Source organism: Epinephelus fuscoguttatus, linkage group LG22 (assembly GCF_011397635.1).
Source record: "Epinephelus fuscoguttatus linkage group LG22, E.fuscoguttatus.final_Chr_v1".
Taxonomy (NCBI): Eukaryota; Metazoa; Chordata; class Actinopteri; order Perciformes; family Serranidae; genus Epinephelus; species Epinephelus fuscoguttatus.
In genome coordinates, this window is record NC_064773.1 from 6,867,265 (window position 1) to 6,889,762 (window position 22,498).

The window sequence follows — 22,498 nt, forward strand, 5'->3', positions numbered from 1 at the left end:
GTAAACATAGTAAACATACGTGCTAAACAACATGTCGTCATTGTAAGCAGGTTAGCATGCCAACAGGCAAAACTAAGATGGTGAACGTGGTAAAAATTTTACCTGCTAAACGTTGACATGCTGTCATTGTGAGAATGTTAGCATGCTAACAGGCTAAACTAAGATGGTGAACATGGTAAACATACCCGCTAAACATCAACATGTTGTCATTGTGAGCATGTTAGGATGCTGAAGTTAGCATTGAGCTCAAAGTGCAGCCACACAGAGCTGCTAGCATGGCTGTGAACTTGATAGTCTTGATATGTTTGCAATAATTTTGATATATTTTATTTATTATATGTATTATTGTCATTGTATACAAAGAATGGTTGAATTGTTTTAAGATGTTTAATCATTCTGGGTTATGGTTTGCAGTCAGTGTGCAGATGTGACACAAAAGCTAAATAAAAAACATAGTGACTGCACACTACTGGGAATTTTTGCATCTGAAAGTTTCAGTTTGCATGCGTCTGCATAATAGCGGTTGGTTCCCATTAGAAAGAGGAAGTAACTGTCCTTGGTGGATTTTACCACAAATCATTGAAACAGGAAATAATGTCAGAGGCAAAACTACAGCATCACATCTTCTTTTAACAAATAAAACAAAACAACAAACTTCAAGTAATCCCATCATCATCATCATCATCATCATCATCGTCATCATCAGCAGAGAAATAAGAAATACAAAAGCAAAAGAAAACCACATGTCCAACCTAAGAGGAACCTCAGGGAGGAATCATTTAAAACTATAATTATTGAATAGTTTAAACAACAATAATGCCATCCTTTATGCCATTACCAGAAAATAATCCAGAGGAAGGAGGTAAGAAAATGCCATGCATAAACCAACGCTGATGAGAGACACAATTTAATACAAAGTTTCTACTCAATAGAAAGAGTGATAAGAAGAAGCGTGTGTGCATGTCATTCAGAGCGGGCCGAGCTTATTACCACAGTCACTTCATAGAAAAGGTCATCACCATTCACAGATGTTCAAGGATTTCATTTACACTTTTTGTCTGTTTTGTTGTCTGGAGACACTCAGAGGAATGTCTCAGCTGGACGCTGACGACGGTGGCCATCGTAGAAGTCTTGCATCATAAACATATCAACGGCAAAAAAAGGAATACACTCTGATCTGAGGGGTCTGAAATGTGGATTTAGTCAAGGAATTCCTCACAAGTGCTGCAGAGCATTTCATATGTCATAAAAGAAAAATACTGTCGTGTGAGTTTGGGATTCAAATTTGTAAAAACAAAACAAAAACAAAATCACTCTACTTTTTATATTCCAACGCCCCTGAATGTAACACTTTACAAAGCAAAACAAAAAAAACCCACAGACAAAAAAACATGTATCTTTTTCTTAATATATTTTTCAGTGTAATTAAATGTATACCACGGCCATGGAATCAACGTCTGATTGGCTGGAAAGTGTCAATTAAAAATATATTTTTGATCTAAAGGCAAAATTTGACTTTTCACTTGTTTACCAGACTACGTATTATTTTAGAGAGTATCACTGCAAATACGCAAGAGAAGCTTACTGATCATGAGAGGAAATGTGTAAATTAAAGTCATGTCAAGAAACATGCTGACGTTAATTTATGATTTCTAAAAGGGCGACGAACCTAAAGGGGCTTAGGATGCTTGAACACTTGCGTAAATTGGCACGAACATCAGGGGTCTCGTTTATAAAACAGTGCGTAGGATCTATACTAAACACAATCCAAAAAAATATTAGATGTGCATCGCTAACTTTACCGTTTCCAAAATGTTCGTAAGCATGTGTCAAAGTTTCTCCCATCAAGCCTGTTTTTATAAATCACACAGTTTGCGTTGCAAGTGGTGTACGCCTCTTTTAGGCCTCGTTTTGTGCGTAAGCAGTGTCCAGTGGGCTCCATAGCGCCCCAAATGCACACTAGAATTGGGATAAAGTAACTGATGTTCACAAAATTTGAGATCATTGCTGTTATCTTTAAGAACACAGCACATTTTTTTTCATCATACAACATGTCAGCCATTTTGTGCTCTAATTTTAATTTTATGCCCACATGTTTGACTTTAAGATGCACACAAACTCACAACAATGCACCCATGTTTACACTAGTTGTTACTCAAATTTAGTGGTGCAACTAGGCTTGGATGTGGCATGTCGGCTCTAAAGCCAGTGTCTGATGAGGTGGACATGATAACCCTTAATACACATAACCTTATTCATCCCTACAACAGGAAATACTTTTTCCCTAACCTGATATGAAGTGTGCGCTGCACATGTGAGCATTTTTAATGATGGCCTCCGTCCAGTCCTTTGGTCTCATCACATTTAACCATCTTTGTTTTTGTTGACGGGCAGTGGCGGCTGGTTTTGAGCCATGACTCCTTCTATTCTGGCTCCCAATAACACAACAAGACAAACACATTTTAAGACTCCTGTGTAGCCTACAGCCCTGTGGTGGAGAGGCAGCTAACAAACTGAACTGACGTCATTGTGACGTCGACCCTAAAAGGGTTTATATGTAGTGATGCCATCATGCAGAAACCTGGTCAGGACGTGTGAGAAAGCGTTTTTATAAGAGCTTGGGAAAACAGCATTTTGACGCTAAGACAACCAAAATTTAAATGTCTGGATTTGAACTCATGAGTAACACTACTGGGAAGCTACAGAAAGATTTAAAAATTATTTAAAGTAACATTGACAATAATGGTCCCACCCTTTAAGGTACATTTACTAGCTTTCGTCTGGAGTTTTCAGCCACGAAATGTTGCTGAAAGCTCTGGAAGAACATAGCAAGTGGACCTCAAACTGGAAAAGATACTGCCTCACTGTGTGACCGCTCTTTCTTCAAATAAAACGATCCTTTAGTGATTCACAAAAATGTCCTTAAAAACCCTGCAGAAACACACAATATAACAAATAACACTGGATATTAGTAGCAGCCGAAAACGGGACTTTCAACATGTTGTTCGTTAACATACATGACATTAATATGCAGTGCAGTTTAAAAGTCGACAGACTTCTACGATGGCTACATGTGAATCTTTAAAATGTTTCCCCGCAAACACTCTGGGGAAAGCAGTTCCTCTTTTATATATGAATTTTGTTTACAACAGGTTATATCAAAAGAGACCTCACAGGGCTGTTTAAAAGTTCAATCCATCGACATACATGCACACAAAAGAAAAAAAAATAAAAACATAAAACAATCATATACCCAACCAGCACTGAAGTAAAATTGCACATTCAATACTCCTCGGTGCTAAATGGTCAACTATGTTTAAAAACATTAATGTAATGTAAACGATTAATATAGAAATGCAAAAAGACGTAATCTATTCATATTGCATTGAATATGGCTCAGATTCTTCTTTTCTTCTTGGATAGATGCTGCACACACACACACACACACACACACACACACACAGTTATAACACAATCTGTAGTTTTGCACAAGCTGCACAGAGAGCAGTGAAAACTTCCTGCTGCAGCTGTACTGACTCTTCAGGGTTTGATATGGAATGAAGAATATCATCATACATACACACACACGCACGCACACACACTGCATGTGAAAAGCCTTGTCGGGTCAGAAGTACCACAAACACACTGTGAAAAGTTAAAATACTTGTTTGTGTGACGGCAGCGTTTAAAAATGATCAGATTAGTGACTCTGCTTTAAACACAGTCTGCTCTGTCCTTTCAAACCAACCGGCTGCTTCATGGTTTCACTTGAACTAATGTGTTGGTTTTCCTCCACTCTAGGCCAACACTGGCTTCGTTATATAATATTTCCAATTCTTTAAAATCTTTATCTGACATGCCTGGTAACCAGTTATAGTTCAGTGTTCAGGGAGAATGGTGTTTGTGGAATAAACCAGTGCTTCCCAACCTTTATTAGCTTGTTAAACCTTAAAACAAACCAGTATAAACTGGGAGAAGTTGGAGCAAAGACTAATATTTTTTTTTCCTTCTGAGGTTGTTTGAGGAGTTTTTAGAGGCTTAAAAAGGTGGAAGTATCAAGTGTTTCACAAGAATAAAAAGCAAACTTGTGTTTTTTTCTTTCTTAAACTCATTTTGTGACACGTGAAATTTATGTGTCAGACCCTGAGGCAGTGTTGTAGCACCCAAGACCAGACTTCAGATCACTGTTTGAGAGTCTCGACCACGCTTCTATTCGGCCCTGTGTCGGTTCCAGACAAAGAGGACTCTGGATTTTAATTTAAAAAAAACACGGTTGTGGGGATATCACTAAATTATAAGTGCAAAAAAGGAGCACTGAATAAAGATGTTTCAGTTGATCCTTCGTGTTTGTTTGCTCACAGAAAACAAAGGAAATAAAAATCCCCTCTGTGATGCCTTCTGATTATTTTATCCAGACATTTCTCATGGTACATTCAGTCACATACAGATAGACAATATAGTTATAAAAGAGGTGAATGGAGAGGGATCTTAATTTGTTTTCTGTGTTTTATGAGAATGTGGATCTTTCACATCAGTTTGTGGAGTGCCTATAGTTTGCATGTTCCACACTTTATCTGTGTTATGTAGTGTCAGACTCACTGGTGGAGTTTATACTTCTTTGTTGAACTGACACTGTATCTCTGCGTCGATGTAGAGCGTACGCTGTACCCTACACCATAACCTGACGTGCACCTCCCCAGAAATGTAACTACACGTTGTGGCGATGCAGAGCTCCTGTCTGTCTCTGTAAACTGAAACCATTTCCCTCAGTGGAAACAAAGCTTTTATTTACTTTAATTTCACAGATAAGAAACAATAAATTGTGAAGACAATAAAGCCTCCACAAAAATAGCATTTTAAGTCTTGTGTGTGATTTATCCTGGCTTCATATGAGCAGAGGAAATCTCTGCTAGCTGCTAGGCTAATTTATACAATGTAAAATGTCATAGGCTTGTGCTAATAACGTTAGCGTGTTGTATTTGTTTGGAAAACATGTTTATTATAAGACAGTTGTTTTGTCAGTGAACCTTGTGAGCTGTAATGGAGCTGAATTTTGTAACCTTTGTTAAATGTTGCTGTTGTCCCTGGCTTCATATGAGTAGAGGAAAAGTCTGCTAGCTGCTAGGCTAATTTATACAATGTAAAATGCCATAGGCTTGTGCTAAAAACATTAGCATGTTGTATTTGTGGGGAAAATGTGTCCAGATAAAGACAAGTGTTTGTCTGTGAATGCTGCGAGTTATAGTGAAGCTGATTTGTGTACTTGTGTTTGAAATTGTCTCTATTAAGCCATGTTTAATGTGTGTTTAATGTGTGTGTTTTGAATCAACTAAACTTTACAGCACTTCACAGAAACGTTCACCGCCGACTAGTGTTTTGGAGGTGTAACTGCAGAGTGACACAGACACACCACTGCACAGGCATAAATGCTCACAACAGCGTAGGGTCTACCGCACGAGTAAAAATCCAGCTTTAGGCATGAATCAACGATGTTCATTGTCGTACATGATCTGAGCCAACACGGTACGGCACTGCGTTGGGCTATAATCGGGCTGATATCGTGTAGTGTGTATGCTGCATTAGACAACTGTTTTGTCAGTGAACCTTGTGACCTATGATGGAGCCAAATTTTGTAACATTACCTTTGTTACATGACGCTGTTGTTCAGGCTTAATAGGAGTAGAGAAAAAGTCAGCTAGCAGCTAGACTAATTTAAGCAATGGGAAATGTCATAGGTGTATGCTAAATACATTAGCATGTTGTATTTGTGGGGAAAACATGTCTAGTATAAGACAGTTGCTTTGTCTGACAACTTTGTGAGTTATAATGGAACAGACAAATCAAACGTTGCAGAAAATCAAAACAGAGGCATAAGGGTTCCACCGCCATCTAGTGTTTTGGAGGCGTAAGTGCAGAACGACGCAGACACATCACCCACACAAGTATCTATATCTAAGTATCTAATATCACAAGTATAAATGCTCACTACAACACAGGCCACTTGTGTAAGCTACAGTGTCGGCTCTGTGTAGAGCCTTATTACAAATAAAAATCAGCCTCAACCTCAAGTCTGGTTTTAGTTCAAGTGGTCCTGACTACAACACTGCCCCCAAGGGTTAGGAATTAGTGGAGTAACACGCACTCAGTTATCAGGTCAGCTGAGTCAGAGAAACAGTTTCACTTGAGAGGCAATTTGTAGCTCTGGTTTTAATTAAGATTCATCGTTCCTTTCTTCTGTACTTAAACTAATGTGAGACAGCTGAAATTAATTTTTTTTTTTAGCTTTATAATGTTCACAGCCCTCCGTTGACCCTGTAATGTGATCCTTAACATTAACATTACATTGTTTGGTATGAAAGCGACGTTCTGAAGATTTATGAGAATGTGAAAAGAAACCACTGTGACGGATTGTGGGAACATTACTGAGACAGATATGACACTACATCAGTGTCTTTGGCACACAGGTTTTATGGGGCAAACACATATAAAACTTATATATTTATGTCATTTTAATTATTTTCAGCAGAAGTCATTTCTATCTGATTTTAAATACTTGATCAACACATATTTTTTTACTGAGTGAACCCATTCTTCAAATATGAACTGTGACCAAAATAAAACATGTTTTCTTGAGTTCGTCTCTCCTAAACGACAAGTGAACTCACCACGGCTGCTCAAAGTGCACTTGCATCCTGAACCGTTAAAAGTCCAACGATCAATCAATCAATCAATCAGCACAACCAATAAATAGAATATGAATAAATAAATACAAATAAATAGTTGACCATTAAAATCTCCACTGTGGTGCTGCTGTGAGCTGAAGCAGTTCACTCCTCTGATCTGTCCCGTTCATCTCTGCAGAGACAAACCAGACTCTGATCGCTTAAACACTTTTCTCTCCCAGATTCGTCTCCACTACGAGTGTGTGCAGAGTCCAGAGAGACCGAGCGAGTGTGTGTGTGTGAGAGTGTGCGTGTGCGCCTCAGACAGCCGTCTCCAAGTCTTCGTGGGTGGCAGAGGACGTGTGCTGTTGGGCGTTCAGGAAGGTGGCGAGCTCCGAGTCTCCCTCTGCTTGGTCCGCTGGTGTCTTCCCCTGGTGGACACACACACACACTGTCACTAAAGTAAAACGGAGCGCAGGGCTGCAGCTGACAACTCCTTTCCCAATAACCATTTTTTCAACGATGAAATTTACCAGAACTGAAGCGGACATATTTAAATTGTCTAACCAACGGTGCAAAACTGAAACATATCCAGTTTCTCACACAGAAAAATAAGACAAGCAGGAAATCGTCACTTTTCAGAAGCTGAGCCAACAAATTGTGCTTTTGCTTTCAAAAATGACCCCACAGCCGCGACGACGTCCTGGCGGCTGCTATTGAGATAAAAATGTATGCGTGAGTTTGAAGATGCCCGTGGTCAGAGCGAGGAGGTCGGAGGTAGGGGGGGGTTTGAATTAGGGAAGGGACCGTTGCCCTGCCACTTTACGCCTCTGGCCGCCACTTGTTTTAAAATTGCAGATTGCTGCAGTGGTGTCCTGTGGGCACTGTGCGTATATTTTTTTCAATGTTTCATCATCCTATCTTGAAAATAAAATTGTGACAAAAGCAGCAGTTCGTGTCGTTGAGTTCTTTTTCACTGATGAATGTGCCTGAGATGTAATTTTTCACAGTGACCGTGACTGTAAATGACCTGGAAAGTGGAAGGTTTCAAATTAAGTTAGGTTATTGAATTAAATGTTTAATGTTTGTTTTGAAGGTTTATGAATTTTGTATTTTCTTCCGGTGGGGTCATGGGCTTTTATTTTGAAGGTTGGGGTTACCCTTGACTCCTTGTTTTACTGGATGCTAGAGGCTACACACCTGTTGGCGTTAATTACCAAACTTTTCCCTGTGGTTTGTTTTTGAGCTCGGCTCCCTTTGTTTCAAGCCACATGTAAGTGTTTCGCTGATATGGAAACAAGGTATGTGAAATCTGATTGTAGGATTGTTTTATTGTATGATCATCTGAAAACGCACAGTATTGCGATCTGCGCTTGGTGTTTGACTGTGACGGGGTGTTTTGTTTATATTGTATGTCAACATACCGTCATATGCTTTGTTAATGTGCCAACATAATTTTACATAGTTATACGGTTTATATTTATTATTATTTGTGGTATGGAAATGTGTTAAGGTTTGTTTTGTTGTTTAATTTAGTTCTTATGGTGTGTTCATGGAAACAAGGAAAACAGAACGGCGGTAAATAAAGAATTCATGAACCATCAGTCTGAGAGTGGCCATTGATTCAGCGGAAGACGCTACAACCACTCACTATGATGCAAATACATTTAGATGGTGATGATTGGTGCACATGTCACAGACCAGACACTTAAAATCAACTGGGTTATGTAAACTGCAGATATTCTAAACCACAGTCGGGGGGGAAAAAAAAAAAAAAGCTAAACCCCTGAGCTTGCCTGAGAAGGACTAAATGCACAAAGCTGCTATGTTTAAATATCCCATGGAGAGAGACTCTCACTGCAGCCTGTTATATTTATTGAAAATGTCGGCGTGCAGCCTCGTTCTGTGGACGATAAACAAGGTGCAGACTGATAAAGGAGGAAATACAGTGAGTGCTGGACGGAGCAGTGAGTGACAACAACCCCGCCCACATTCTGTTTGTGGTGGAAACACTAGGGTAGGTAAACGGGGCCTAAGTCTCTCGATCCATTTCTTTTTTGGAACCCTAATTTCTCCTTCTTGGGAAAAGACATGACGTTGTACGTTGGCGCTCCAGCAGCATGAGCAGTCAGTCACTCGGCTTAAGCTGCGTTTAGAGATGAATCCTAGTGCAGGGGCGGACTAAACCATTTGGGCCTTTAAGGGGGGAGAGGGGCCTCAGAGAGCGTCCACTACTTTACTGATTTATTCAGCCAATATTATTTTAGTTACGCAATAATTACTTATTGACCCGTGCATCTATTTTTCTATTAAGAGTATACTGTGTGGTTTTCTACAGTTTATGTCATCTAACTAGTGTGCTGGGTTTGATTCTGCCCCCCACCATCAAATAAGTACATACATTGCTCCTGGCTCTGATCGGTTGTGGCAGAGGGTTTGAATTTGACGGCTCTCTTCATAAGAAAAAGTAGTTTAATGCCTTTATTTAACCAGCAACAACACTTGTTTTATTTTCACCATCTTTGCTCACACAGACGTCACAAATCTCCCTCAAAGGGCGTTACAATCCTTATCCATACAGCATACGACACCCTCTGTCCTTATCTCCCTTCCTTCTCTGTCCTTACTTTTTCTGCTCATTTGTTTTATGCACTCTGTGGTTTCCCCTCTCACATTTCTGTGTTAGTGAGGGACTTTGTCGGCTGATGAACCCAGAACAAACAAACAGATGTTTCTGGAGCTGAAATTCCTTCCTACAGATCAGGTCTGGACTTCCCTTGCACTGCAGACAGACTGACACAGCCTGCACGCCAGCAAACCTACGTCTCTGTCGATCATTCACATGTAGTCTTGACATGACTCAGCTGGATTTACAGGAAGTGTGTGTGTGTGTGTGTGTGTGTGTGTGTGCAGGTTTGGAGTTCAATGTGTGAGTTTACCTGGAAGTTGGTCTTCTCAAGCGACGCCCCAGCCTCCACCAGCAGTCGACACACGGCGTGCTGCTTCTCCGAGGCTGCTTTGTGCAAGGCAGTGTCCCCTCTACACACACACACACACACACACAATTAGATACGTAAGCAATGGGAACTTGCAAATTGTCACAACCTGTCCAGGCCTGTCTGACATCGCCAGAAAACCACAGCAGATGAAGGAGGAAGTGTGAGGTTGGCATGTAAAACTATCAGGGCATGTGATGTCAACAACAATCTGATATACACAAAACTTCCACAGAGAATCATAGAGGAAAAACAAAATGAAAAGTACCCAACATACTTCTCTCTGTCTGTCAAATCCAGGAGCACCTTAGAGCCTGAGGAGGAGAGACAGGAGACACAAAACAAGCTTTGTAGATTTTGATGCGTCACAAGGATAAGTCGAGAAAATACACATCACAGATACAGACTGTTTTCATTCTTTAAACTTGTAGTCTTCAGTGACACGGGCCGGGGAAGGTGGGGAAGGTGGGTGCTGAGGGTGCTGCTGTAGCCCCTATTGTCAAGGGGTGGAAATCAGTGGCGTTCACGTGTAAGAGTTCACAAGCTTCCTGTTTCGGCTGCAGATGTCATTCCATGTTTGAATGAGAACATAAAAAGTCTGTTGGAGCCGTTTGTTTACAGGAATAAACACGACTGATTTAAGATGCTTCATGCTGCGCCCCCTTATGATAAATACACACACCATCAACTTCCTGTGAGCCATGTGTACTCTCACCCTGCTGCAGTATGAAGCTGACCAGCTCTGTGTGTCCGTTCTGGGCGGCTATATGTAACGCTGAACAACCTCCGGAGTCTCTGACCAACAAGCTGACGCCTCGGCGCACACACTCCGACAGCTGGAGGCACAAACAGAAACAGAAAAAAGAAGCAGATTAGGGTTTAGAAAAACGACAACAAGGAAATCAGTGCTCCTCATGTGCAGTTTAAATGGGACCGGAGATGAAACATGGTATGAAACATTTCTTTGTTTTGTTTGTGATTTTTTTTTCCTTATCCTATACCAATGTTCAATACACCATTCAACTTTAAGAATATTCAGCATTCAGCACTACTAAGTATTTATTAATTTATTTTATGGAGGCAATTTTTGAAAATAAAAATATTAATCTATTTTTTATGGGGGCAATTTTGAAAAAAAAAAAAATTCTGGGGGCACTTCTTTAAAAATCATTTTTATATGGGGCACTTTTAAAAAAATATATTTTTTATGGGGGCACTTTAAAAAATATATTTATTTATTTATTTATTTATTATGGGGGAAATTTCGAGAAAAAAAAGTATTTTTTTTATGGGGACACTTTAAAAAAAATATTAATTTATTTATTTTTTATGGGGGCAATTTCAAAAAAAAAATCTTTATTTTTTTATGGGGGCACTTTTTTAAAAAAAAGATCTTTTTTTTTTAATGGGGACACTTTTTAAATTTTTTTTTATTTTTTTTTAATGTGGGGCACATTATTATTTCATACTGCATTTTATGTGAGGGGGGTAAAAAAAAAGTTCTCTCCTATATTTTTGGATGTTTTCTTCAATGTGGAAACTAACAAATAAAGTGGAAATCATGACCTGGTTACTCAAGATAATCCACAGACCTTGTTGTGAGCAGTTTCATGGAGGAACTCTTTCTACTGAACTACACCCACCAACTGCATCACCGTGCAAAACGAAGTGTGCATCTACTGCTAGCAGCACTGAGCTAGCTAACGTCACAGCTCAACCAAGGAGGACGCCATTAATGTTTACATCTCTGTCACATAATGTCACAAGCCTCTCATCCATGAGTAGATGCACACTTCCTCTCTGTGCAGTGATACATTATGTTGAGTAACCAGGTCTTGATGTCTGGAAAGAGACACTGATGTTGAGTTTTTCAAACGTATTTTTTGACTCTTTGAGTACCACAAGCTGAGTGCCATCTAGTTCCATTATATTGGAGAGAAGGCAGACATCTCTACAGCTGATATCTCCTGCACTCTGCAACTCACACCAAAACTATCTACACTACAGATAAGAGGGAAATATGTAGATTAGATTTGGGGATAACTGTTCCTTTAAGAGTTGCTTTGGGAAATGCTCATAAATATTTAAGTGTCTGCAGAAAACAGTTTCTCAATCAGGATCGGGGCCCTAAAATATAAAGTTCACAGTCTCACAGTGCAGAAAAAACACTTTAGGACAACAAGTATTCAAAGAACAAATGAAGCAGCTTCATGTTGAATGTTCATCAGCTGGTGAAAAAGAGAAGCTGAACAGACTTTACCATAGATAGATCTCCTGTACTGGCAGCTGTCAGCAGAGCTGTAAACACACACACACAGAGATATCATCATCATGTGAGATCGATCATGCAGAACACACTCCCATTCACTGATCTGCTGACTTCTCTGAGTTTCCAATCCTGTTTGTCTGTCATCACCTTCCTCTCTTTCTAAAGATATCTGATGACAAACATGAATCATCAGAGATTGTTTTTTTACGTCTCCTGCAGGAACTCTCTGAACTTTCAGTTTCACTTTGACACAAATCCAACGTCTGTCTGTGTTTCGTCTAGTCAGGTGAAAGCTGAGCTCATTTCCTTGTAGTGGAATATTTTCATTGTCTCTGAAGCCTACTGAAAATAAAATGTACGACAAACAGTTTGTGTTTGGTTTTAGAGAGTGGAATCAGCTCTGTGGTTTGTGCTCTACAATGACATCATGACTCTCCAAGTATTTAAGTAATAAGTCATTGTAATTCCTGGGACTCTACGGTGTGACTCTCACATGTCTCAGCGTTTTATGTTTGTGTGTCACACACAGACACGGTTCATGTGAAGCCAGAAATTAAGCCATCCAGCAGGAAATATTGAATCATTCTGAGAAGTGTAGCAGGTTTCACAATTAGTTTCTAAAGTGATGACGTGCCCTAAACTACACTTACACATCTGTTTTTAAACCTTTATAAAATGTGTGTGTGTGTGTGTGTGTGTGTGTGTGTGTATGTCTGTGTTTTCTACCTTGTTCATCGGGCGTCAAGGGAACACTGAAAATAACAATGACACAGCCAGTTAAAATGTTTTTCACTCAATATGAAGACAAAATCTTGTCAGTGCAACAGGAAGTGATTCTTTTTTTGTTTTTTTTAACTTTTGAACAATAGTTGACTCCAAACTGGTAGGAAAGATTTGTGTACACTTAGATCTGTGCAGTGTTTCCCCTTTATCTTTAAGCTTTAGACCAAAAGCTCAAAGAATGAACAGAAACACTTGCACACATGTCAGTGTGTGTGTGCAAGTCTTTTCTACCAGTTTAAACTGAATAAAATCAGAATTAATCTGTTCAATTACACTTTTTCATGTATGAATTCACATTTTGTAGCTCCATATAGATTATGTCTACCATTTACACTCACTGGCCACTTTATTAGGTACACTTTGCTACTGCCAGGTTGGATCCCCTTCATTCAACAAGGTGCTGGAAACATTCCTCAGAGATGTTGGTCCATATTGACATGATGACATCACACAGTTGCTGCAGATGTGTCGGCTGCACATCCATGATGAGAATCTCCCGTTCCAGCACATCCCAAAGGTGCTCTATTGGACTGAGATCTGGTGACTGTGGAGGCCATTGGAGTACAGTGAACTCATTGTCATGTTTGAGATGATGTGAGCTTTGTGACATGGTGCGTTATCCTGCTGGAAGTAGCCATCAGAAGATGGGTACACTGTGGTCATAAAGGGATGGACACGCTCAGCAACAATACTCAGGTAGGCTGTGGTGTTTAAACCATGCTCAGTTGGTACTAAGAAAATCTCCCCCACACCATTACACCACCAGCAGCAGCCTGAAGCGTTGATACAAGGCAGGATGGATCCATGCTTCCATCTGAATGTGGTTTTTCCAATCTTCTATTGTCCAGTTTTGGTGAGAAAACCCGTGTGAATTGTAGCCTCAGTTTCCTGTTGTTAGCTGACAGGAGTGGCACCTGGTGTGGTCTTCTGCTGCTGTAGCCCATCTGCTTCAAGGTTGGACAAGGTGTTGTTGCTTCAGAGATGCTCTTCTGCACACCTTGGTTGGAACCAGTGCTTATTTGACTTCCTGTTGCCTTTCTATCATCTTGAACCAGTCTGGCCATTCTCCTCTGACCTCTGGCATCAACAAGGCATTTTGGCTCACTGGATATTTTCTCTTTTTGGGACCATCCTCTGTAAACCCTAGAGATGGTTGTGCTGAAAATCCCAGTAAATACTCAGACCAGCCCGTCTGGCACCAACAACCATGCCACGTTCAAAGTCACTTAATCACCTTTCTTTATCAATCTGATGCTCCGTTTGAACTTCAGCAGCTCGTCTTCACCATGTCTACATGTCTAAATGCACTGAGGTCCTGCCACATGATTGGCTGATTAGCTATTTGCGTTAACAAGAAGTTGAACAGGTGTACCTAATAAAGTGGTCAATGAGTGGAAATATTATGTTTATATTCACATTTTCCCAGAGTCCAAAGTGATATCTTTGACTTCAATGAGACATGGTTTCTCTTGTATGTGCTCACATACCCAGCAGTGGGCTCCACCACCAGATCCGGCATCCCCGTGGATGACCCCTGGCTCACCACTGGTCCCTCGTGGTCCAGGATAAACACCTCGTCCTGACAGATCTCTGTCACAAAGTGGAGGTGCTCCTACAGACACACACAAAGGCACGTAAATAAATACAAACAGGTGAAACCAGCAAACATGAATCCATTTCCAGTTCAGTGGACTTACCTGAGCCTTGTCGATGCGATAGAAGCGGTCGGCTGATGTGGCTGCAGAGAGAAGACGTACAGGAAGCTCATGTCACTTTTACAGTTACTGGGACTGACTGAGTTATTAAAGACAACAAAGATAAACCTGACTCAGACTCTTCGAGGTTCTTTCATATTTAGTTGTGTAAAAAACAGAAGATATGAGATTTGGTTTTAATTTCAGGTGTAAAATCTTTGAGTGTTTGTGTCTCAGTCACTCACAGTCCAAGAAGCTCCAGTTGGGAGAGAGTCTGCTGGTTGAACTGGTCCTGGGGACGCCTCTGCTCTCATCCTGAAGACAATGAGACCACACATCGTCATCATCACTTTCCTGAACAATACACTAAAATGCAGAGACACGTTTACATTTGAAAGGAGCAGCAGAGAGAAATCCAGACAGAGAAAATGTGTCGTGCTTATTTTTGAGCAGCTGAACGATCCATAACAAGACAGAGACAATCAGGACGATGAGGCAGAGTATAGTATAGCTAATATATCTGATTATAATATCACTGGTTATATGTACAGGAATGTTTTTTTTTCCCAGTGTGGTGGGCGAGGACTTTACTCAGCATGGGTGTCAGTCTGTAAAAACTACATTTGATTAATTACATTTAGTCTGTTTTTGTAGGTGAATTCCTAATTGAAAGTGTAGTGTAACAAGGAATGTTATTTTAATGCTTTATGTATAATTATTTTGGACATTGTGAGAGTAATATTCTGCGGCAAAGTTTTTGATATTATTGCACATATTTTAGGTATTGTTGAAAGTCAGATTTAGAGATTTTAAATATGTAGCAAAACCGTGTAAACTGATATGAACCCAATCTTTCCTGCATAGACACCCAAAAGTGATATACCTGATAGTGCACTCTGTGGCCAGTAGATGGCGCCTGGTGTAAGTCCTAGCAAGCACAGCAGACAGGTTTCAAGGTTAACACACAGCCAAAGCATTTACATCAAGAACTTCCACAGATGTTAGTGAAACGTTTCCCACGTGAGACACACAGCTAAAGAGCAGCTCTGCATTCCCAACGCTGCTGGGTACTTCTCCATCTTTAAATAACGCTGCAAGCGTCATGAAATAATGATGACGAGGAGAAAACAGAAGAGCGGAGAGGAGAAAATATAAGAAAATTTAAGTGATGTTGAGCATGATAATAGACATAAACAGGGAAACTTGCCTCCTGTAATCTGTCAATATAGAGTCTGCATGTCTCCAGGTCACAGTCGCCCCTCACCACCACAATGCCTACTGGGATGGCTGAAAAACACAAACACACACTTTGGATCATGATGCACTGACAAGTAGGTTAAACATCTGAGTTTCTTGGCAGCATTTATAGACATTTTATCATTTTAAAAGGTTGATACGTGAAGTTGTTGCTAATTTACACATGAAACAGACGTGACGACATTGGCGTGCTTGTGTTTGTGTCCACCTGATGAATGTAAGTCCTGTATTCGCTCTCTTTTAGCTCTGTTTTTGGTCTCCACCAACTCCTCATGAAGACGTTTTCTTTGTATCTGCTAAATTCTCCACTATGTTCACCGACTTGTCTCCAACTGCATCTGTCTGTTGCTGAGCAGGTAGTGTACAGTGTGTTTTTTTAGACTGGACCATAACAGCAAGCTTGTGGGCTGATAAACCAAAACAATGAGCTAAAAGATGCTAAAACGCCCCCCAGAGTCAAGTTAATCACTGACTGAAATACAATATTCCACTATTATTCGGAATATGACAGTGTTCTGTATTTGATAGCAGTCATGTGAACAGGATATTACATTTGGATATTTCAAATTAGGCCTTGAGCGGGATTTATGCTTGTGCACCAGACCCTACACACAGTAAACACACATTAAACATGGCTTAATAGAGACCATTTCAAACACAAGTACACAAATCAGCTTCACTATAACTCGCAGCATTCACAGACAAACACTTGTCTTTATCTGGACACATTTGCCCCACAAATACAAAACATTTTCTAATATTCTAATATTTTTAGCACAAGCCTATGGCTTTTCACATTGTAGAAATTAGCCTAACAGCTAGCAGACTTTTCCTTTTCTCATATGAAGCCAGGGACAACAGCAACATTTAACAAAAGTAACGTTACAAAATTCAGCTCCATTACAACTCACAAGGTTCACTGACAAAACAACTGTCTTATACTAAACACATTTTCCAAAAAAATTTAACATGCTAATGTTATTAGCACAAGCCTATGGCATTTTACATTGTATAAATTAGTCTAGCAGCTAGTGGACTTTTCCTCTACTCATATGAAGCCAGGGACAACAGCAGCATTTAACAAAGGTAACGTTACAAAATTCGTCTCCATCACAACTCACAAGGTTCACTGACAAAACAGCTGTCTTATACTAAACACGTTTTCCAAATAAATACAATTTGCTAACATTAGCACAAGCCTATGGCATTTTACATTGTATAAATTAGCCTAGCAGCTAGCAGAGATTTCCTCTGCTCATATGAAGCCAGGATAAATCACACACAAGACTTAAAATGCTATTTTTGAGGAGGCTTTATTGTCTTCACAATTTATTGTTTCCACTGAGGGAAATGGTTTCAGCATACAGAAATAGACAGGAGGTCTGCATTGCTGCAACATGTAGTTACATGTCAGGGGAGGTGCACGTCAGGCTACAGTGTGGGGGCTTTTACTTAAGTCTACACAACACACAACCTCGGGCCTGGTTACAGTCAGCTGGGGGAAAAAATGTACCGGACGCTGAATCTCCTTATTTGGAGGAATGTTTCTAGCACCTTGTTGAATCTGTGACTATGACACACCCGCTTTGCGTCTATGTGTGTTATTCAGTCATTTTAATTTATTTTATTCATTATAACTTTGCTGTTATGAGCTGGAGGGTATTGTTGGGGGGTGGGGGTGTTAGTGGGGGTAAAAGGGTTAATATTTCTGTTTAAAAAGAAAAACATGACACTCTGCTACTGTGTTATCATGTATGCAAATTGCTGAATAAAATTTGGTGTTAAAAGAAAAAGATCCTTACAGATGTCTCGTAGTCGTTCCTTGTCATACTGCAGTCTGTCGTACTCCTGGAGGCTGATCCGATTCACTCGAAGACGCAGACGATCAGGAACTGCGTGAGGGCTGGAAAAAAACAACCCACACACAAGTGCATGTACACATGCACACACACACACACACACACACAATTCAAACATGTCCAAACGTACAGTGATGAGGACACACATGTATGCATACATGCACACGCACAGGCACACATAGACACACATCACAAACCAGATTCTGCAGCTTGTACAACATAATAACATTTAATTCCTCGTCTGTCGTGTTGCGTTTCAGGTGTTAAACTTATAACTGGAAGTTTGCAAAAAGTATAAACAGTAATCAAACTCCTCCCAGTCGCAGAGCTTTTACTGTAAAGGCATGACGCTCTGCTGTCCTCCTGCAACACGACCCCGAGTCTGTGTTTGAGTCTGAGGCGGGCCAACATATTTTTAACTCAATGTTTGTGGATATTAATGCCTTCAGCGAGGACGGAGGTTGAATACTGACATCAGAAAACATGGTGGGTGATAAACAAAACTAAGTGACAAATCTACTGTATCCAGCCTCCTATGCTCAAACCCTTACCTGCAAAGGAACAGACAAGGTGTCAGACTAAAGTTCATTAACACCACTTTTGTTCTTCTCAGTCACAGCTGAAGGAATATTATAAAAACAGCTTTTCTGAGGGAAGGCGTGGACATCAAGTGAGAGCAAAGGGCTGGTGCAGGTATAATAAGCTCAGGGTGAAGTTAAAGGTAAAGGGACTACAGCGGGAAAAACATCAAGACAGGAGGCAGAAGCACATTTAGAAGTGGAGATGCTTCAGCATGCTGCCATACACTCTCTTTCTCTCTGTCAGTGCAAACAGAACAACAACTCACATCCAACACAATACGACTCAACTTGGGTTCGACCAGTACGTGTTTATAAAGCCAACACTGACACATATTTGTTAACTGATGCTGCCAGTTTGATTTACTGTGTGTCAATATTTAAAATCTTGAAAGTTAGTTGGGAGTCTTCATGTAGATTGTAACATACACTGACTATAAATGTATAAATGTTACCTTTGGAGTTTTCAGGGCTCCACATCTCACAGAAAGTTTGTTTACAGGAGACACGACATGTACGGAGCCCCTACCAAGGTCCAAAGCTTATAACTTGTTCCCACAAGATTATTACTTGTTCCCACAAGATGTTAACTTGTGTGCACAAGACGTTTTCCCATAAGATAACAACTTGTTCCCTTAAGATTATTACTTGTTCCCACAAGATGTTAACTTGCCCTCACAAGATATTAACTTGTGTGCACAAGACAATAACTTGTCCTGCAAGATAATAACTTGTTCCCACAAGGTAACAGCTTGTTCCCACAAGGTAACAGCTTGTTCCCAGAAGATATTTACTTGTGTGCACAAGATATTAACTTGTTGCCAGAGGATAACAACTTGTTCCCACACAAATTTAACTTGCCCTCACAAGATAACAACTTGTGTGCACAAGATAAAAACTTGTTCCCACAGGATTAAAACCTGTTCCCACAGGATAATAGCTTGTTCCCACAAGATAACAACTTGTTCCCACAGGATTAAAACCTGTTCCCACAAGATAACAACTTGCTCCCACAAGATAATAACTTGTTCCCACGGGATTAAACCTGTTCCCACAGGATAATAGCTTGTTCCCACAAGATAATAAGTTGTTCCCACAAGATATTAACTTGTATGCACAAAACAACGTCTTCCCACCAAATAATTACTTGTTCCCACAAGGTAACAGCTTGTTCCCACAATATAATGGCTTGTTCCCACAAGATAACAAGTCGTTCCCACCGGATAACTTGTTCCCACAAGATAACAACTTGCTCCCAAAGGATAATAACTTGTTCCCACAATATAATGGCTTGTTACCACAAGATAACAAGTTGTTCCAACAGGATAATAACTTGTTCCAACAAGATAATAACTTGCTCCAAAAGGATAATAACTTGTTCCCACAAGATAACAACTTGTTCCCACAGGTTAATAACTTGTTCCCACAAGAGAATGTGTTCCCAAAGGATAATAACTTGCTCCCACGGGATAATAACTTGTTCCCAAAGGATAATAACTTGTTCCCACAATACAGTAACTTGTTCCCACAAGATAACAACTTGTTCCCAAAGGATAATAACTTGTTCCCACAGGATAATAACCTGTTCCCACAATATAATGGCTTGTTACCACAAGATAATAACTTGTTCCCACAGGATAATGGCTTGTTACCACAAGATAATAACTTGTTCCCACAGGATAATAACTTTTTCCCACAAGATAACAACCTGTTCCCAAAGGATAAGAACTTGTTCCCACAAGATAGCAACTTGTTTCCACAAGGTAACAACTTGTTCCCCCAAGATAATAACTTGTTTCCCATGAGATAATGACTTGTTCCCACAAAACAGCAACTTGTTCCCACAAGAACAATAACCTGTTCCCTTTGTCTGTTTAGATAATCAATTGTTCCAGTCATTTCTGAGGCACAAAAAGCCAATTAATTATTGGTTCCAGTTTCTCACTGGTTGAAAACACTGCTTCAGTATCACCTGATCAAATATTGGTTGAACCCAAACAGACAAACAAACAAACAAACAAACAAACAACAACAACAACAACAACAACTCTCAGACATTCATAAACAAACCGTTTCATACAGTGACAGAGGGCTCAGGTACTTACACAGAGAAGGAGTCGGGGGGAGCAGAGAGGCGGCGCAGATCAGCTGCACACACCTTCTGAATACTACGGCCGCACACACACACACACACACATACACACACACACACACACACACACACACGCATAGAGAGGAGAGAGGAGGAATGTATGGCAGAGAATAGAGGAGGTGAGAAGGAGACAAGAGGAAGAGAGGAGGAGAGAAGAGGCAAAGAGAAGAACAAAGATGAGATAAGAGGAAAAAAAGACAGATGAGAGTGGAAGGAGAAGGAGAAGAGAAGGAGGTAAAAGGAGACAAAGGAAGGAGAGTAGAGGAGACAATTGAAGGAGATGGGAAGAGAGGAGAGAAATGAGAGAGGGAGGAGAAAACAAGGAGAGAGAAGGGATGGGGAAAGGCAATGGAAAGGGAGGAGGGGAGAGAAGATAAGGAGAGAAGATGAGAGAAAAGGAGGAAGACAGAAGGAGGTAAGAAGAGAAGAGGGAACAAGAGTATAGGGAACAAGAAAAGGACGAAAGGAGGAGAGGTAAAAGATGAGAAGGAGAGGAGGAAACAAGGAAGGGAGAGGACACAAAACAAGGAGAGGGAAAGTGTAAAAGAGAGAGGGGGAAGAAGAAAAGGAGAGGAGACAAAAGGAGGTGGGAGAAGGAGGAAAGGAGAGTAGGAGACAGCAAAAGAAAAGAATCAAGATAAAAGGAGAAGGATAGGGAGGAGGAGAGAAGAAAAGGAGTGGAGAGGAGACATGATGAGGAGAGAAAATGGAAAAGAAAGAAGGAGAACAGACATATGAGATGATGGGGGAATGGAGGAAAGGAGAAAAAAGGGGAAAGAGAGAGGAAGAGGAGGTGAGAGGAAAGGAGAAAAGAGGGGAAGGGGAGAAAAAATGAAACAAAAGTCGAGAAGGTAAACAAATGGAAATAATAAATAATCAGACAGATTACAGACATGTTGGCATAAAGAAGAGGAGGGACAGAAGGAGAGACAGGAGGAGAGACAGGAGGAGGGACAGACGGAGAAAAGCCCAGAGGTAAGTAGACAGACAGTGATAGCACAGAGTACAGTAGCATAGCAGTACATCGAGCAAAGACACTAGTTACTGCAGCTACAGCTACGTGTTCAGATCTACTGTGCACTCTCCTTCTCTCACGTGCACACATTTACTGTAACTGCTGGACTTTTACAAATAAAACAGACCCACATATATAAACACAGAGATATACATGAAGAAGTATTAGTGATACAGGGAATGGAGGAGTGTTAGTAGCCAGATATAAGCATCGTGTTTACACAGCAGGTGATCAGTGCTGGAAACTACATCCATTTATTAACGGTACTTAATTGGTAAGTTTGTTTCCACTGTGAAAAGTTGTGGATGGTACCAATGGAACCGTACCGTCCCCATGTTTGGTCCCCCCTCTGTTGGGGTACCTAGCACACAGATCTGGTACTAAAAGGTGGAGCTGTGAACACTGCAGTCTGATTGGTCAGTAGAGGACGGTCACTCTGCTCAGGGCTGAGTTGTGTCTGGTTTTGAGGCTCATGTAACCACTGTTCATACTGTGGAGAGTTTTATTAGTAAACTGTAACTATAAAATGAAAGGATGTTTTGCTGCCTCTCACAGCAGCTGGAGTCTGAGAAAAAACAACTTCATTCACTGGGCCGACTGCTGGTGACTTTTAAGGTGGAACGTTTACTTGTAATGTTACTCAATGTATGAGTTGATGACGTGAATCTATCTGCACACCTTAAATTTCACTGTGACAACTCTGACAAGTCTTCAAGCGTTTATATATATTAATTTTGACCGGATTATGTGAACTGCATATACTCTAATCCTCACTCAGAGAAAAAGGCGGCGTCATGGAGTGTCGTTCCTGTGGGCTCCAGCAACACTAAACCCCTGAGCTTGCCTGAGAAGGACTAAATGCACAAAGCTGCTATTTTTAAATATCCCATGGAGAGAGACTCTCACTGCAGCCTCGTTCTGTGGACAATAAACGAGGTGCAGACTGATAAAGGAGGAAATACAGTGAGTGCTGGACGGAGCAGTGAGTGACAACAACCCGCCCACATTTAAGAGGACTGTTTGTGGTGGAAACTCTAGGGTCTAGGTACCATACTGAAAGTGTTTGGTGGAAACGGGGCTTCAGACACGAAAACATGGGAAACTAGGGTCCAGGTTGAAAAATAACAAACTTACCCTTTAAGCACAATTTCAGTGACTTGTATTTACTTGAGTGTTTTCATTTTATGCTACTTTATAGTCTACATTTTTTTTCTTTTATAGACTATCTGTCGT

The 22,498-nt window shown here is 40.4% G+C and overlaps 1 protein-coding gene across 1 annotated transcript in view; it reads right to left on the reverse strand.

Moving 5' to 3' along the window:
- Positions 1-3,429: 3,429 nt before the first annotated feature.
- The window catches only part of dgki (diacylglycerol kinase, iota), a 113,835-nt gene continuing 94,766 nt past the window's right edge, over positions 3,430-22,498 (reverse strand). Inside the window, exons 23-35 of the mRNA XM_049567408.1 lie at positions 20,204-20,266; positions 17,464-17,564; positions 15,612-15,691; positions 15,288-15,332; positions 14,650-14,719; positions 14,408-14,448; positions 14,198-14,322; positions 12,654-12,679; positions 11,919-11,956; positions 10,374-10,494; positions 9,927-9,972; positions 9,602-9,701; positions 3,430-7,093 (exon numbers count right to left, since the gene is read on the reverse strand). Of these exons, the coding sequence (XP_049423365.1) occupies positions 6,983-7,093; positions 9,602-9,701; positions 9,927-9,972; positions 10,374-10,494; positions 11,919-11,956; positions 12,654-12,679; positions 14,198-14,322; positions 14,408-14,448; positions 14,650-14,719; positions 15,288-15,332; positions 15,612-15,691; positions 17,464-17,564; positions 20,204-20,266 (967 nt within the window). The 3' untranslated portion in view covers positions 3,430-6,982. The remainder of the gene's footprint in view (positions 7,094-9,601; positions 9,702-9,926; positions 9,973-10,373; positions 10,495-11,918; positions 11,957-12,653; positions 12,680-14,197; positions 14,323-14,407; positions 14,449-14,649; positions 14,720-15,287; positions 15,333-15,611; positions 15,692-17,463; positions 17,565-20,203; positions 20,267-22,498) is intronic.